The following is a 14,078-nucleotide window of genomic DNA, read 5'->3' as shown; positions in this document are numbered from 1 at the left end:
GCAGTTTTGTTAGCAAGCCTGTGGCCAGAGACTGTAAATTTAAAGCTTTTCTTGGATTTAACAAAATTGAGAAAAAAAAGAGAATTGCCTCCTAGGCTAATCCTGGGTTAATCTTGTTTGATCCCAGTCAGAGGCTGTGACATCAAAAGACAGATTCTCCCTGCTGGGATAAAACGTTTCCGTCAAAGTCACTCAGACGTAGGGAGTCATTAAGACCTGTCTGATATTTGGGCATGGTTATTTTTACTTTAACTGTTTGTGAGGAACTGTTTGGCATCCGTTCTTAACTGTTTAAGATGAAAGCATTCAACATGAAAGAGTTGAGTCTTCAGGAGGTATGTAAGCTCTAAATTAATCAAAACATGTTTGTTCGCATGTTCCTATTCAGGTGATGGCTTTGGACACCTTTAAGCATCTAAAATAATGTTTCCAACTACTATGTTTCTGGAAGATCGGTACATTGTATATAATATTAGTTAACTGCACAAACCGACTTGTTGAACATTTTTTCCATCATGGAAAACAGAATTCCAAACAGTACAGAGGACAGTAAAACAGCATTGCTTTCACACAGCTGAACAATACAGGGGATAGCAGGACTTTATGGGCTGCTATCACAAAACTGTGAAACACCCCCCCCCACTTTCCCTGGTGCTGAAATGCCATCACATGACACTGATCGACCTCCAGACTCAAATTTGGGGGAATCTGACTTCAGTTTGTCATAAAATCCTGGTTTATGATCTATTGAATATTGATTTTAGCTGCTATTTCAATTGGCATGTCCACACAAAAAACAACAGCCAAGATAAAAGCCTTAGACAGAGCTGTCACCTTTGATGACATCATACAAGGTCACCCCTGCCTATTCCAAACATGGCTGGTTCTCATCAAAATCATGGGTTATGATCTATTACATCATGATTTTAGCTGTTATTTCCATTTTCTACATCCAAAAGAAAAAGAGAAACAGTCACCCGAGTTAAAAGCCCCATCCCTTAGCCAGAGCTGTCACCTTTGATGACATCACACAAGGTCATCCCTGCCTGTTCCAAACATGGCTGGTTCTCATTAATTCCCCCCCCCCTCACCAAATCCCGAGTCCCTGCAAGAATTTGGGTCAAAGCCCTAACCTTATCCCGAGACAGATCTGTGTGGAGTATCAGTCTGGACTGATGACATTTTTCCTTAATCTTTGCCTGTCTGGTGGCATTACTGTCAGTGTTCCCAGTCAGGGCTGGACCAAATGTAAACTTTGTAGAACAAGCCTCTCAGATTGGGGTTCTCATACCCTTTTCCGTAGAGTGTAATTAGCTACTCTAATTTAACGTAGAGTGTAATTGAACCATTGTTGTATTTGCCGTTTTAATTCTACATATTTATTAATGTGTTGTAGCCAATTGGAATTTATCGTAAAGCGTAAATCAAGAGGTTTCCCTAATATGTAGCCAGCTCTCAAAATTTAGTGTAGAGCGTTGTCGGGACCCCCCTTCCCATGCAGGCACCCTCAGATGTATTGAAGAAATGCCATTTCAACTTTCAAGATAGAGTGTTCAACTAGCTGATGCATTTCCTGATAAATCTTTGATAGTATGAAAATTTACCACATTTTCATTGGAATGAGGATTGACATATTTAAGTACTAGGTAACTATTACCTCTTCAAGATGTCAACCCTGAAACCAGACTGTAAGGTTTGAACCACTTGCACCGGGAAGGTCCCCTACTCTTTTCGATAAGTGTGGTGGGTTCTTAAACGTGCGTGGGGTGTGGCTCTCCCTAAACACGGGACCACCATTTAACGTCCTATCCGAGGTCTACTTTTGCTTCAGATCTGTGGCTTATTTTTCATCTAATGCGTCACCATGTTTTGATGAATGACTCCCTAATGTTTGGGTGGTCTGCTTCAGCTTACATGACCTTGGCCTTGTCTTTCCTGGTTGTTTTCTGTCTAAACAGGGATTGTATAAAGTGTAAACAGTTACGTTTGCTGTGTAAATATCATTAATAAGTAATCTACTGCCAGGTTAGCTAAAAGATGACGTGATGTTATACAGGTGGCCATGTTGTTGTGTTATATCTTCTTTGTCAAGGTCACGGTGAATGTCAAACTTGTGTGACTGACCTCTGAATTTACCATCAGTAAGGCTGCCTTCTTTGGTAAGCTCACATCATTAGGCCTCACCAATTTATTGCTTCTCTGAGTTGCCAGCTTAATGTTTTTAAAGCAAAATTATGGAAACTTAATGATCCAAAGTTTATGCCCTGATCACAGAAATGGAATCCAGATCCTCCCAGTTTGAGTCTGTACCATCCATTGTTTTTCCCAGTGGACTGATTGAGGTGATTTATGGTCAAAAGACACTGAGTACCAGCAGGGGACAGTCCAGGCACCCAGCCAAGGAATTCTCACTGCTGGCAACTTTTCCAGTTCACCTGCACCTGTTTTCATAACCCCCACCCTCCAATATACCCCAATATGGAGGCCTTAAGGCTATTTTCCGTAGAGCATAACCAGCCATTTTAATTAAACGTATAGCATAGATGTAACGTAGAGTGTAATTGGCGCATTTTTCTTAGAACATAATTTGCCGTTTTTAATTCCACGTAATGCGTTGTAGCTACCCAGAATTTATTGTAAAACGTAATCAAGTTTCAAGTTTTTTCAAGTTTTATTTAAAAAATCAGCCTTGCAGCCAGTTTACAAAGTCAACCAAGCTGAATTACACTGATTTTTACAAATTTTGTACATAGTAGATACAAATAATGTAACGAGTGATGAGTGAGTGTGTCCGTCAGTCAGTGAGGTCTTACAAACAAGGATCCTTACTGTTGTGAGTGGTTCAAAACCTTACAGTCCTACATTGTATGGTTGTAGTAACTTGTACACACTGTTGTACATGTATGAGGTCACCACGAGAGTGCTAGAAGGCTGCCATTACACACCCAAGCGACTCACAGCCACCAAATGTAAGCTAACCCCTTTGCTGTAAAGAGATAGTTGTCGGCCCACCCAAATCAAATTTTTAAAGCAGCACACGACACTTCAGGCTTGTGGCCATGGAATTCTGGCTGTCCACAAGTGGACTAACCTGGTCCTGTCAGAACTTATTAGTGTAAGTAATGATGTGTGATGATGTCTGGAACGTGTGACACTGGTTGAAGCACAGGCGTATTAGAGTCACTGATTCAGAACTTTATGCTGTACTAAAGGCTTGAAGTGTTTGTATTTTGAAGTTAGTGACTTTCCTTTGCAAATTTATGATGCTGTTAATTTCTGTTTCTAATTCATTAGGCCACACCAATTTAATTCCCAGGTTCCCAGATTCTTTCTGATTTGAAAGAACAAAAGGATTTAGGTTCGAAATCAACTGCAAAATGCTCATATTTTGGCCCAAACAGCTTCATATTTTTCTGAAATAATCTGAGAACCAACAAATCAAATCGGTGTGGCCTTATGATATTTAGTACTGTACTACAGAATTGTTTCAACCATTCACAAAGCCCCCTTAAATTCCAATACCCCCCTCAAACTCTAGTACCCCCCTTAAACTCCATACCCCTTCCCCCCTTCAACTCTACTACCCCCTGTTGATTGTCCAGGCAAAAACTGGCACACAAGCGTTTTTTTACAGCCGTTTGTCCTTAAGAGTTGGAATGAACAACTCACCGTCACATTAAACAACGAAGCCACAAAATTACCTTCTGGTTTCTGTTATGTGGAATGAAATCCTGCCAAGTTTTGGGTCTTCAAGAAGAGAAATTTAAGATTCAGATAGGGTAAATGGTTGTCAGTCATTTTTGATAAACTTTGATGGCAAAAAGTCAAGGATAATGAAAACATAGTTTTTATGACAATTTAAATCTGATTATTATATTATGTAAAAAAAAAAGAAATAATAAGTGTACCAAGATACAGATTTTTCCCCCTGAGTTCCGTTTCCAGTACTGTTTAATATTGAATTCATATTAAAAGTTTCTGAATCTGTTATGAGAAAATTAAATTGGTGTCTCAGTAGTCTGACTATTATGATCATTGCTTCACCTCAGATACTAAAGACAGTGAGTTTGTGGTCACTATTGGAATGTTTGGCATAGCCTAAAAGAAAGAAACTTTGCCATATTTGGCCTTGTGAGAAGGGAACAAACTCCACTGTTGCCACAATACAGGCAAATCAGTTCCTTGTGTGTGTGGCCAGGCGACACTTGCCTTCAATTTTGTGCGGGCTCCAAACTTGGAAAGTTTCCATGTTTGGGTAGTTTTTCTGGATCTGAGACCAATGCTTCAGAAACGCCTAGAAAAACAACCCCAAGCTTTGCCCCTACGGTATGGGCCTTTTCAATAGAACAGTTGATAAACTTTTGACAAAAGTTTGTACTCACTTCGCACTTATCAATAACCTTCTTGTTATGTTTCAAAGTGTTAAAGAAACAGTTCCATTCTCAGGGGCTGTATCTGAACTTTTCACTATGGTAAAATGAGGTCAAGAACAGCTTTCAAAACTAGCAGAAAGTTTTGCTAAAGACAATAATTAAACTTTGAGACAATGACTATAGAATAAGGAAAGGAAAACTTCTTACCTGTCTGATGCTTGTGGAGAAAGTTGAGAAGCTCCTTGCAGAGTGATGGAAGACTGTTGAGTGTTTAGCGTTAGCGTCCACAGTATAGTTCACTGTGCCAGAGGGTTGGACAGACGTGCCGCTAGGCTTACATGCTAACCGCTTTATACCTGTTCCACAGGAAGTGATGTCATAGGAAGGGTGATGACATCACAAGTGTGACACCACCTCCCACAGGTTGGAACCTTAGATCAGTACTAGGGATTGTCCATTATGTGCATGAGTCATGCAAAACTGTAGCAAAACAGCTGTGGTGCAAAAATTGAGTCATCTTTCTTCAGTTCATTCTGTTATAGAATCTGATACAGCTGTCAATCGAGGATATTGAAAGTATATGTAGATGCACAAAAGAAAAGCTCATTTTGTTTCTTGACGTTAGTGAATTTTTCTTAGCAGTCTCCACATCACAATGTGCAAGGTTACATTGTATTTCCTTAAAACTTAAGGCTTCCTCAGTTCCATATTATGGGGTTCTCAGTTCCATATTAGCCTGGTTCTTAGACTACTAAGAATGTAACTTACATGTATGAATAAAATTATTGTCCTAAATTGTCATTAAGCATGACATGACACTGTGTCATTATGGTGCAATGGCCAAGTGGGAGTAGAGTGTTCGCCTTGCATTTTGTAGGTCATGTATTCCATCCCCAGCCAAGCCATTCCAAAGACTTTAAAAAATGGTACATTTTGACTCAGTCAAATCTTGAATCTCTTAGAAACATTTTGCACAAGAGACATCTTTGAGTCTTGTATATTGGCACCAATATTGTGTCGACAGGTTTTTATCAGTGACATGCTCTGTGTGGTGAGTAATGAGGTGCTTAGTAGTGCTATCATTTGCCATATAGGGTAACAAGTGATTAGCAACACTTGTTTGTCATGTGTTAATTTATAACAGGTTATGGAGTGATCTCATCCCTTCAACAAACGTAAACAGGATCAGGGGAAGGAAGTTATTCTGAGTTAAGTAGACCAGGCCAGGAACTGCACAGGAAAAGTTGGATTCACATTTCTTAGAAATAATTTTAGTCATCAGGCTGCTGCTGCCATGTGGAAAAGTTGCAGCTGCACTTTTTTGTAGAAAATGAATCTAATGTCATTCTGGTGTTCTTTTGATTGATCAAGTTAGACCTCAACCAGTCCTTAACTTGACAAAGTTGAGTAAGAATCAAGACACATTTTAGAGAGTCTTTAAGAATGACTTGTAAAATGTTATCCTATTAAAAAACTAGTACTTATAATATGTACAAGTATTTCTACATGCATGAAAATGCACATGAAATTTGATACACTTTGCATTAAGAAGCAGGTCGGCAGAATGTACTGTACCTGCGCGGGTACATTATACATGTATCGTTAAATGTTTGGTCAACGTTGCATCAGAATTTTGCCTGTTGCTGACGTCAATATCTTTTCCAACATAACATTTGGAAACTTCTGTCAGAATGCTAAACTTATATGTGCGAATATGACCTTATATGAGATGTTCTGCCAAAGTGCTATGCACAATACATTACGGGTTTCCCGCAGGTGCAGTATGTTCTGCCGATGTGCTGCATGATGACACTGTGTTGTACAATGTACCTTCCTGTCCTAACCTCCAGTTCAGGCATGTTTACTGATAAGGGCTATCAGACCTGCTGCTCTGTGTTTTTGTTATCACCATGAGTCACTTCAGGTCTCCTTCAGGTCAGAAAGTGTCAGGAAGTCTTGAAGGGGTCAGAAAGTGTCATCAGGAAGTCTTAATTTAAAAGAGGTAATTTCCCTCCTCAAAAGAAGTAAAAAGTTGTACTGTAAGTTGATCACATTTATGATTCACTCAAAAGTATATGCGCTGTTTGATTTTTCTTTGCATCTTAATTGAAAGGTCATTCTTTTATCATTGATTTTTATGTAGAGTGAGATTGAACCTTGTACATGTAAGTCTTTTGAGACTGCTTAAAAGCACAGTGTTGAACAAACCTCAATTTCACAGTTATTAACAATAACAGCAGGAAGTCACAGATTTCAGACAGATAAAGAACAGGTTGATAACAGGTTTTTGCTTATATGTAGAATATATCAGTCCTCAAATCATTTCTATGAAGAAAATAAGAAAAAGCAAAACAGTAACCGTTAAGTTAAATTTGCAGGTGGATTGCCCTTCAAGTGGTCAATGTCCAAGTACAGCTTCTAAATTCTGTCTTAAAGATGTCAGGTGAGTTTGACAATGGTTCCATTCTTTGGCTTGTCTTGGTTGTCAAAGATAATTTAAAGTGTGTACACATTGACTGCATTTGAAAACAATTTTCTTTGATGTCCAAGTTTGTATCTTCAGCTTAGGCTACTTAGCCATCCCCTGGACGTCCCCTGACAACCCTAACCACCTCCACATGTCCTTCCCAGACCTCCATGGAACATGCTGACCTTGACCTGACCTTGTTTCCCAGAGGGAGGCCCAGCTAATAGCTCCCTAGGGGTCAAAGGTTGTGACCCCACTAACTTAAAGTTTTCCTTCTTAAATAGCTCAAGATGTCTCCAAGAGTTTTTCAAGCTGTGCACTGATTTGTTTTTGTGGTGGGGCTCAAATTAACCTGTTTGTTGAGCTAACTAAGGCCCAACCTTAATTCAGATTGCCATAAACCTTTGGCTAAAGTAGAAATTTGGGGCTTTAGCCACTGAGCTTTGCTACAATCGTTCTATAGAACTGTTCTATAGATCTATAGAACTGTTCTTTAGAACTGTTCTATAGAAGTGTTCTATAGAAATGTTTTTTTGAACTCTTAGAACTGTTCTTTAGAACAGTCAACACTGAACAGGAGGTAACAATTTGGGTTAACAAAATTAAAGTAATGCCAGACGAACAATATTTCAGGAATTTTCTGCAATAAAAGTACAATTAACTTACTGATTCATCATCATCATATTCATGATTGAAACATATGGGTTTTGGTCCATAATGAGTCTGGATGTCAAACCTAATTTCTCAACTTCATATAGCTTTATTCAGCCCCCAAAAGTTGAAGAAATCTCTGAGATACCACTGAGTTGCATTCAGTCTTGTGTTTACTACAATCCACTTGAAAGTTCCCAAGATTTATGATCTCGGTCAATGTCACAAGATTTATAGTCTGGACCAATGTCACCTTCAAGGACCACAAGGTCATAAAAATGCTCTAGCTAAAGCGGAGCCAACTTGAAGGTCAGCTGAGGTCACATGAAGAGCACATCTGGTAGCCGAGATTACAGATGTTCAGACTGTTGGTGGAGGTATTTGTCACTCAAGCTGACAAAATGGGGTATATTCACCATTTACTATGATTCAAGGTCGCCTTTATCAAGCGTTAACATTCCAAGGTCGTGTTGTGAAAGATGTTAGGTCATTGTCAGTCTTTTCTGCACCCTGAGCTCTACACAGATAACCGCATGTATGGATGGGAACAGTAAAGGTCATTCATGTGGTCCTTCTTTGAATCAACCTGACAAAATGGAGGATTTTCGCCATTTACTTCAAGGTCACCATTTCAGGTGTTGTGGAAGTTTTTAGGTCATTGATTCATTGTCTGTTGTTTCTGCACCCTAAGCTCTGTAAGAGGTCTGTAAAGGTTATTCCTCTTGTTCTGACTTGACAAAATGGAGGACTTTCACCATTTACTACTCTTCAAGGTCACCACTTGAAGTGTCATGGAAGTTGTTAGGTCATTTCTGCACCCTAAGCCCCACAACAGAGATAACCTCAAGGTCATTCACATTATCCTTCTGTCAGTCATCGGATGGTAGACCAACTTATATTTGATGGAGGATCCAAGTTCAGCTACTTATACGGTCATTTATGTTATAACGTTAGATGATTACAATCAAAGTCATGTATACGAGGCTCTTTCAGTAGGTCAGAAAGTTCTCAAGGTTACCAGGGTTCCTTCAAGAATGAGAAGTGTAACATTTATCATTGAGAAGGGGTTAAATTCTCTTGGGATCCTCAAAGATACTTTGCGAGGGGGTGGGTGGGGGGTGGTCAGCATTTTTTTATATAACGTTAATGCTTGACTGTGCCCTACAAGCTTTGACAAATTGTATTTGAATCTGATTTACTACTTTTATAATAGCTTGGAATCATCCAGTGGCCATGCACGTGTCCACAACACCACATTACAGCAATTTGTAAGGCATCCAGAGATTTGTTCTAAGCCCCGAGAAGCATTCTAGACCTGAGGCAAGTCTCTAAGGCCACAACAATTTAATTTGTTGTTTCTCGGATTTGCCCTGTCCATTTTTTTTTCTTATTTGAAAAAAAATTGATTCTGGTTCTGAATCAACTAAAAATGCTCTGACGTACTCTAGGATGGTTGGCAGGTGTTTTGCTTACTAACAGTTGAAAACCAGCCAACTACATGTGTATGATCAAACCTCCCAAACACCTCACGAATGCGAAATTAGCAGAACGCCAGCCGACCCACTCCTAACCATGGTTGGCGGGCGTTCGACTAGCGTTCAGGAGTCCAAATTCGTGAATGTGTGACAGGGTCATGTTGGCCTGGACACTTGGGCACACCACTTCAGTTATCGTTTCTTCACTGTGATAACAGGACTTCCTGTGCCAGTATTGCAGGGTGTTTTAGGGGCCTGCATGCCCTTTTTTGTAGAGCGTAATCAGCCGTTGTAATTGTACGTAGAGCGTAGACGGACTGCTCTAATTCAACGTAGAGCGTTATTGGCGCATTTTACGTAGAGCGTATTCGCCGTTTTAATTCTACGTAATGTATTGTTACCACTTCGAATTTAGAGAGGTTTCCTGAATTCAGCCTATAATACGTAGCCAGCTCTCAAAAGTTAGCATAGAGCATTGTCTGGACCCCCCATGCAGGCCCCCTGTTTTGTACTTGCGTAGTCAGAGTAGTCAGGAAACCCGCATTCCATCATGATTCTGGATGATCTGCCTGACATCTATGAAGGGACTTTGCCAGCAAGCAATTGATGTGTATTTTGAAGAAGCCCCTCGGTATTTTTTTACATCTCAGTGTCAGAAAAATCAAAACAAAGGGAATGACTTTTGCCTGAAGTTCCGGCATGGTCGAACCATGTTTTGATATTTTCCCTATCAGAGTACACTGTTTTCAGGTCTTGACACATTCCTAGGAATGTATCGCAATATTAATGTTTGTCCAAATTTGGCATCAGCCAGAAAGATCATCTGGTGATTGTCTTATAAATTGTCACTGGAAAATTATAGCTTTTTAGATGTGGAACCAAAGTTTGTTGTTATCAAAATCAAATAAAAAATCTTGGGGAGCGGACTAAAGCTAACAAGGCTGGACACCAGGCTACTTTAATGGACATGTTTACTTTTGCGACATTTTCAACTTTTTGTCTCTTTTTGTTAATGCCCCCTCAGCCCTTCCTGTCCACTCCTTATATACTGTCTGTCAATTGGATACTGTCTATTGCGACCCTAGGATCTGCTTAGAGATTATCTTGGACTATCATTACAGTCCATTGCCCTTCTCCCCTTCCCGAGAGAGTTATGCCTTGTTATGACAAGAGGAGCTGAGCCTTAATCAGAACCAGCAGTTTTCTCCCTCTCCTGGGACATGCAAGCCTCCTGGGGAATTAGCAAAACAAACGTCTTAATCCCACCAAATTAAGAAAACAAACTGCTTAATTCAGCTCCTGGAGTTTCCTACAAAGTTGCCAGGATGTGTTTGTAATTGTTGTTCTTGTTTGCAGGTCTTGTTTTTCTAGATCTTGGAGAGAGTGTTGTGGTTGTGGTTGTTATTTCACTCCAAAGGGAGTTAAGTAGAGTTTTGGGCATCTCTCTCTCTCTGTCTCTGTCTCTCTCTCCCTTTCTCTCTCTCTCTCTCTCTCTCTCTCTCATTCTCACTCTCTCTCTCTCTCTCTGTGCATTGTGTGTGTGTGTGTTTGTGTGTGTGTGTGTGTGTGTGTGTGTAGCTACATGAACGTGTGTGTGTGTGTGTGTGTGTAGCTACATGTATGTGTGTGTGTGTGTAGCTCTGTGTGTGTGTGTGTGTGTGTGTGTGTGTGTGTGAGTACATGTATGTACACTATCTTTCTGTGATTTCCAGTATACAGGGAAGCTGTTGTTCTCTGTGGGGCTGGATAAGCAGTAAGGGCAAAGATCACTATCTGCCTGGTCTCTGATTGCTTTGTGATGACTTATATCAAACTGTGATGTCAATGTTGTTATTGTAATCGGAGCTCTGCCAACAAGCGAGTTTGGCTACAGGTGGTTTTGGTCAAGCTGACTTTGAACTTGGCTGGCTAATGAGAGCTGCTTTGTTTTTGTCCTGGCCAAACCAGAAACTCACAGGGTGCCTGCATGGGGGGGGGGGGTCCCGACAACGCTCTACGCTGAATTCGGAAACTTCTCAATTACGCTTTACGATAAATTCCAAGTGGCTACAACGCATTACGTAGAATTAAAACAGCGAATATGCTCTACGCAAAATGTGCCAATTACGCTCTACGTTGAATTAGAGCGGTCCGTCTACGCTCTATGTAGAATTGAAACGGCCGATTACGCTCTATGGAAAAGGGCATGTGGACCCCCTCACAGCACAGCAGGCCTAGATGTGACAACAACTCAGAGGAAGCTTATTATGTTACAGACAGAGAGGAAATTAAAGCACGGTAAATCACTCATTGGGGGTAGACCGAGATTGTCAGGCTTGTATCCTGCTGTGCAGTCAGGATTATACACAGACTTTCTGCATGGATGGCAGTTTTCTATTGCTTTTTACCTTCACCAATTTGTGAAGGTTAATATGTTTTCAGTAGTGTTTGTCTGTTTGTCTGTGAACAGTATATGCATTGTCGTGAAACTTTATTGGTGGGTATAGGTCTTCATGAGACCTGAAAATGATTAGATTTTGGGCCCTCTGGCGGCTTTTGTTGGTACTGCAGCAGAACTTCCAGTTTTGATATGACATGCTAGAGTCACAAATTTTTGATGGTAAACAGCTAGGGAAAAGTGACAGTTTGGGCTCCCTAGCGGCTTGTTCTGAAACTGCAGGGCAGTCTGTTTTAAAGTCTTTGAGGGAGAATACTAGTAACTCAAGGACCGGCTGACAGAGATCAAGCCTTCCACCTTCCACCTATTGCCAAAACTTTCAACAAAACCTAGCTCCCAACAAAACTTTCCAACGAAACTACTGCCATTTAACCTGCCAACATAACCTTGCGACAAAATGTGCCAAAATTTTATTATGTGCAGACAGACAAGAGTCACTCCAACTCTTCTTTAAGCTGCCAAAATAACATATTTCCTACAGGTGAGGTTCTGAAACAAGTTGCCAACTAGGTGACACCCAGACACAGGAAAATGTCACGAAAAAAACTTTGTTCAGACCGTGGCAATTGGATCTCAGACACACAACCGAGTTTCATTTTCTTGGTGGTCAGTCCAACTTTACCTGCAGTGCCAAAACAGTATACCTGCCAGATGAAGGCTCTGAAACTTCTGACACCCAGACAGAAGAAAAAATCCAAACAGACCAGGACAAGGACTTTGCCAAAACACTGCCCTTTTTGCTGTAGTCAGTCCAACACTGCTGGACAGTGCCAGAACACTGCCCTAGAATCCAGATGTTGGTTACGTAATGAACTTGATACTGCTGTATGGACCTACTTTTCCTTGACTCTGTTCTGAACCATTTTGGATTCTATCTTCTTACTAATCCATGGGATGATCTGAAGGTCTTCATCTTAAGCTTGGTGTGGTTTAGGAGCAGATCTGGGTTCCTTGCCAGACGTAAGACTGTCTTACGTTTCAAGACGTCCCTGTCCTGGCAGTCGTCACACCAGGATCCCCATAAGTCTGGCTTGTTTTGACTTGCTGGCATGCAAGGTCTCTTCCCAACCTACATTTTGTACTTCATGAAAGAAGCTCAGAGCCAAGGGTCTTCCACTGACCTACTTAGAACCAGTGAGCAGCCAAGAAGTCTTGGCAACAAAAAAAAAGAGGGAACAGAGATGGTTATGGAGCAAGCGTCCCTTCTGTGGGTGACACACATGTTGAAACTCAAGTCTATGCACTGGTGTATGTGCATAAAGCAGCTAAATGTACAATGTAACTACTCCCAAGGCTCTTCATGTACTTGCAGTTCCCTTCTAAGTAGCCAGGGGGAGTTGTCGAAAGGTTGAATCATGGATTTTCTTTTGTCTGATGCATGTGGATAACTGGGGTCTGCCTTCAAGTTGTTGCCCTGACCTTCAGAAATGGTTACCATTATGTTTTAATCAAACTATTTTTTTTTTTACATCCAGGCATAGATTTTAGTGTTGTTTTGGGCTGCTATTAAAGCTGAGAGTTTGTGTGTCTGTTTGTCCAGAGAGAGTTGTTTGTTGGTTTAGAAGTTTTCACCGGCAGAATGAGCAGTCAGCCAACAGAAATTATAGGTTTAAATTGGGAAATTCAGGAAGATGAGGATTGTCAATTGCATACATTGTACTAATCCCAGAAGTCTGAAATCTCTTGTTTCTTGTTTTCTACAGGGGTGGTGATTGTGTGTATAACAGCCCTGCTTGTGTATGCTGAGAAGGCCCTGTTTACGGAGGTGACATGGTGGTCTGTTCTGCTGGGAGGAACATGTGATAATGATGATTATGTTCCTCCCAGAAGTCTGAAATCTCTCTCTCATTTCTTGTTTTCTACAGGAGTGGTGATTGTGTGTATAACAGCCCTGCTTGTGTATGCTGAGAAGGCCCTGTTTACGGAGGTGACATGGTGGTCTGTCTGCTGGAGGAACATGTGATGATGATGATTATGTTCCTCCCAGAAGTCTGAAATCTCTCTCTCATTTCTTGTTTTCTACAGGAGTGGTGATCGTGTGTATAACAGCCCTACTTGTGTATGCTGAGGTGGCCCTGTTTACGGAGGTGACATGGTGGTCTGTACTGATGGTGTGTCTCTGTGCTGCCGTCATCCTTGGAATCCTAAACATCATCTGGGTCCAGCCACAGAGCACACTGGGGCTCAAGTTCAAGGTAAGGGGCATGGTTTGGATGTATAACTATCAAGTCAATCTGTTTCTTCTTATAATAACAATGATTTCTAGAAGAATGGCCAAATAAATATCTAACAAAGACTGTTAAAAAAAAAAGCAGGTGCAGTACATACTGTTGATATTCTGTCTTGAGGAGGGGTAAAGGAGCACTTCATTTGGTAGGAGGATGTTATATTCCAATACTATGTCACAGTGTATGATAATAAAAATTATACTAGTAATGAAAAAAATTAAGGCATTCATTAGTCTGGAATTCTGCAAAAAGTCTGCTAATTAATAAATAACCTTATCGTAAAATAATGCCCTCCTCCCAACTTGAGAGTTCCTTTAAAACAATACATTGTGTGGAAAGTCAGAAAATAAATCTGACCAGAGAAACCAAGAAAGTTTCTATGGTCTGTCTTTTCTGTAAACTTGTTATCAAGAGAACATCTTTCTGCACCCGCCCCCCCCCCCGAGG

The 14,078-nt window shown here is 40.7% G+C and overlaps 2 protein-coding genes across 2 annotated transcripts in view; both read left to right on the top strand.

The window, feature by feature from the left end:
- Positions 1–13,333, top strand: part of LOC109487545 (high affinity cationic amino acid transporter 1-like) — a 31,658-nt gene extending 18,325 nt beyond the window's left edge. Inside the window, exon 11 of the mRNA XM_019791560.1 lies at positions 13,269–13,333. The gene's annotated coding sequence lies outside the window, so the exon portion shown is untranslated. The remainder of the gene's footprint in view (positions 1–13,268) is intronic.
- Positions 6,810–14,078, top strand: part of LOC109487490 (cationic amino acid transporter 3-like) — a 10,012-nt gene continuing 2,743 nt past the window's right edge. The window contains exons 1-3 of the mRNA XM_019791477.1: positions 6,810–6,816; positions 13,107–13,232; positions 13,429–13,600. Of these exons, the coding sequence (XP_019647036.1) occupies positions 6,810–6,816; positions 13,107–13,232; positions 13,429–13,600 (305 nt within the window). The remainder of the gene's footprint in view (positions 6,817–13,106; positions 13,233–13,428; positions 13,601–14,078) is intronic.

The sequence above is a fragment of the Branchiostoma belcheri genome, unplaced genomic scaffold (genome assembly GCF_001625305.1).
Source record: "Branchiostoma belcheri isolate BF01 breed outbred unplaced genomic scaffold, Haploidv18h27 scaffold89, whole genome shotgun sequence".
Classification (NCBI taxonomy): Eukaryota; Metazoa; Chordata; class Leptocardii; order Amphioxiformes; family Branchiostomatidae; genus Branchiostoma; species Branchiostoma belcheri.
Note: the sequence above shows the minus strand (reverse complement) of the source record. Positions and strands in the feature narration are given on the sequence as shown.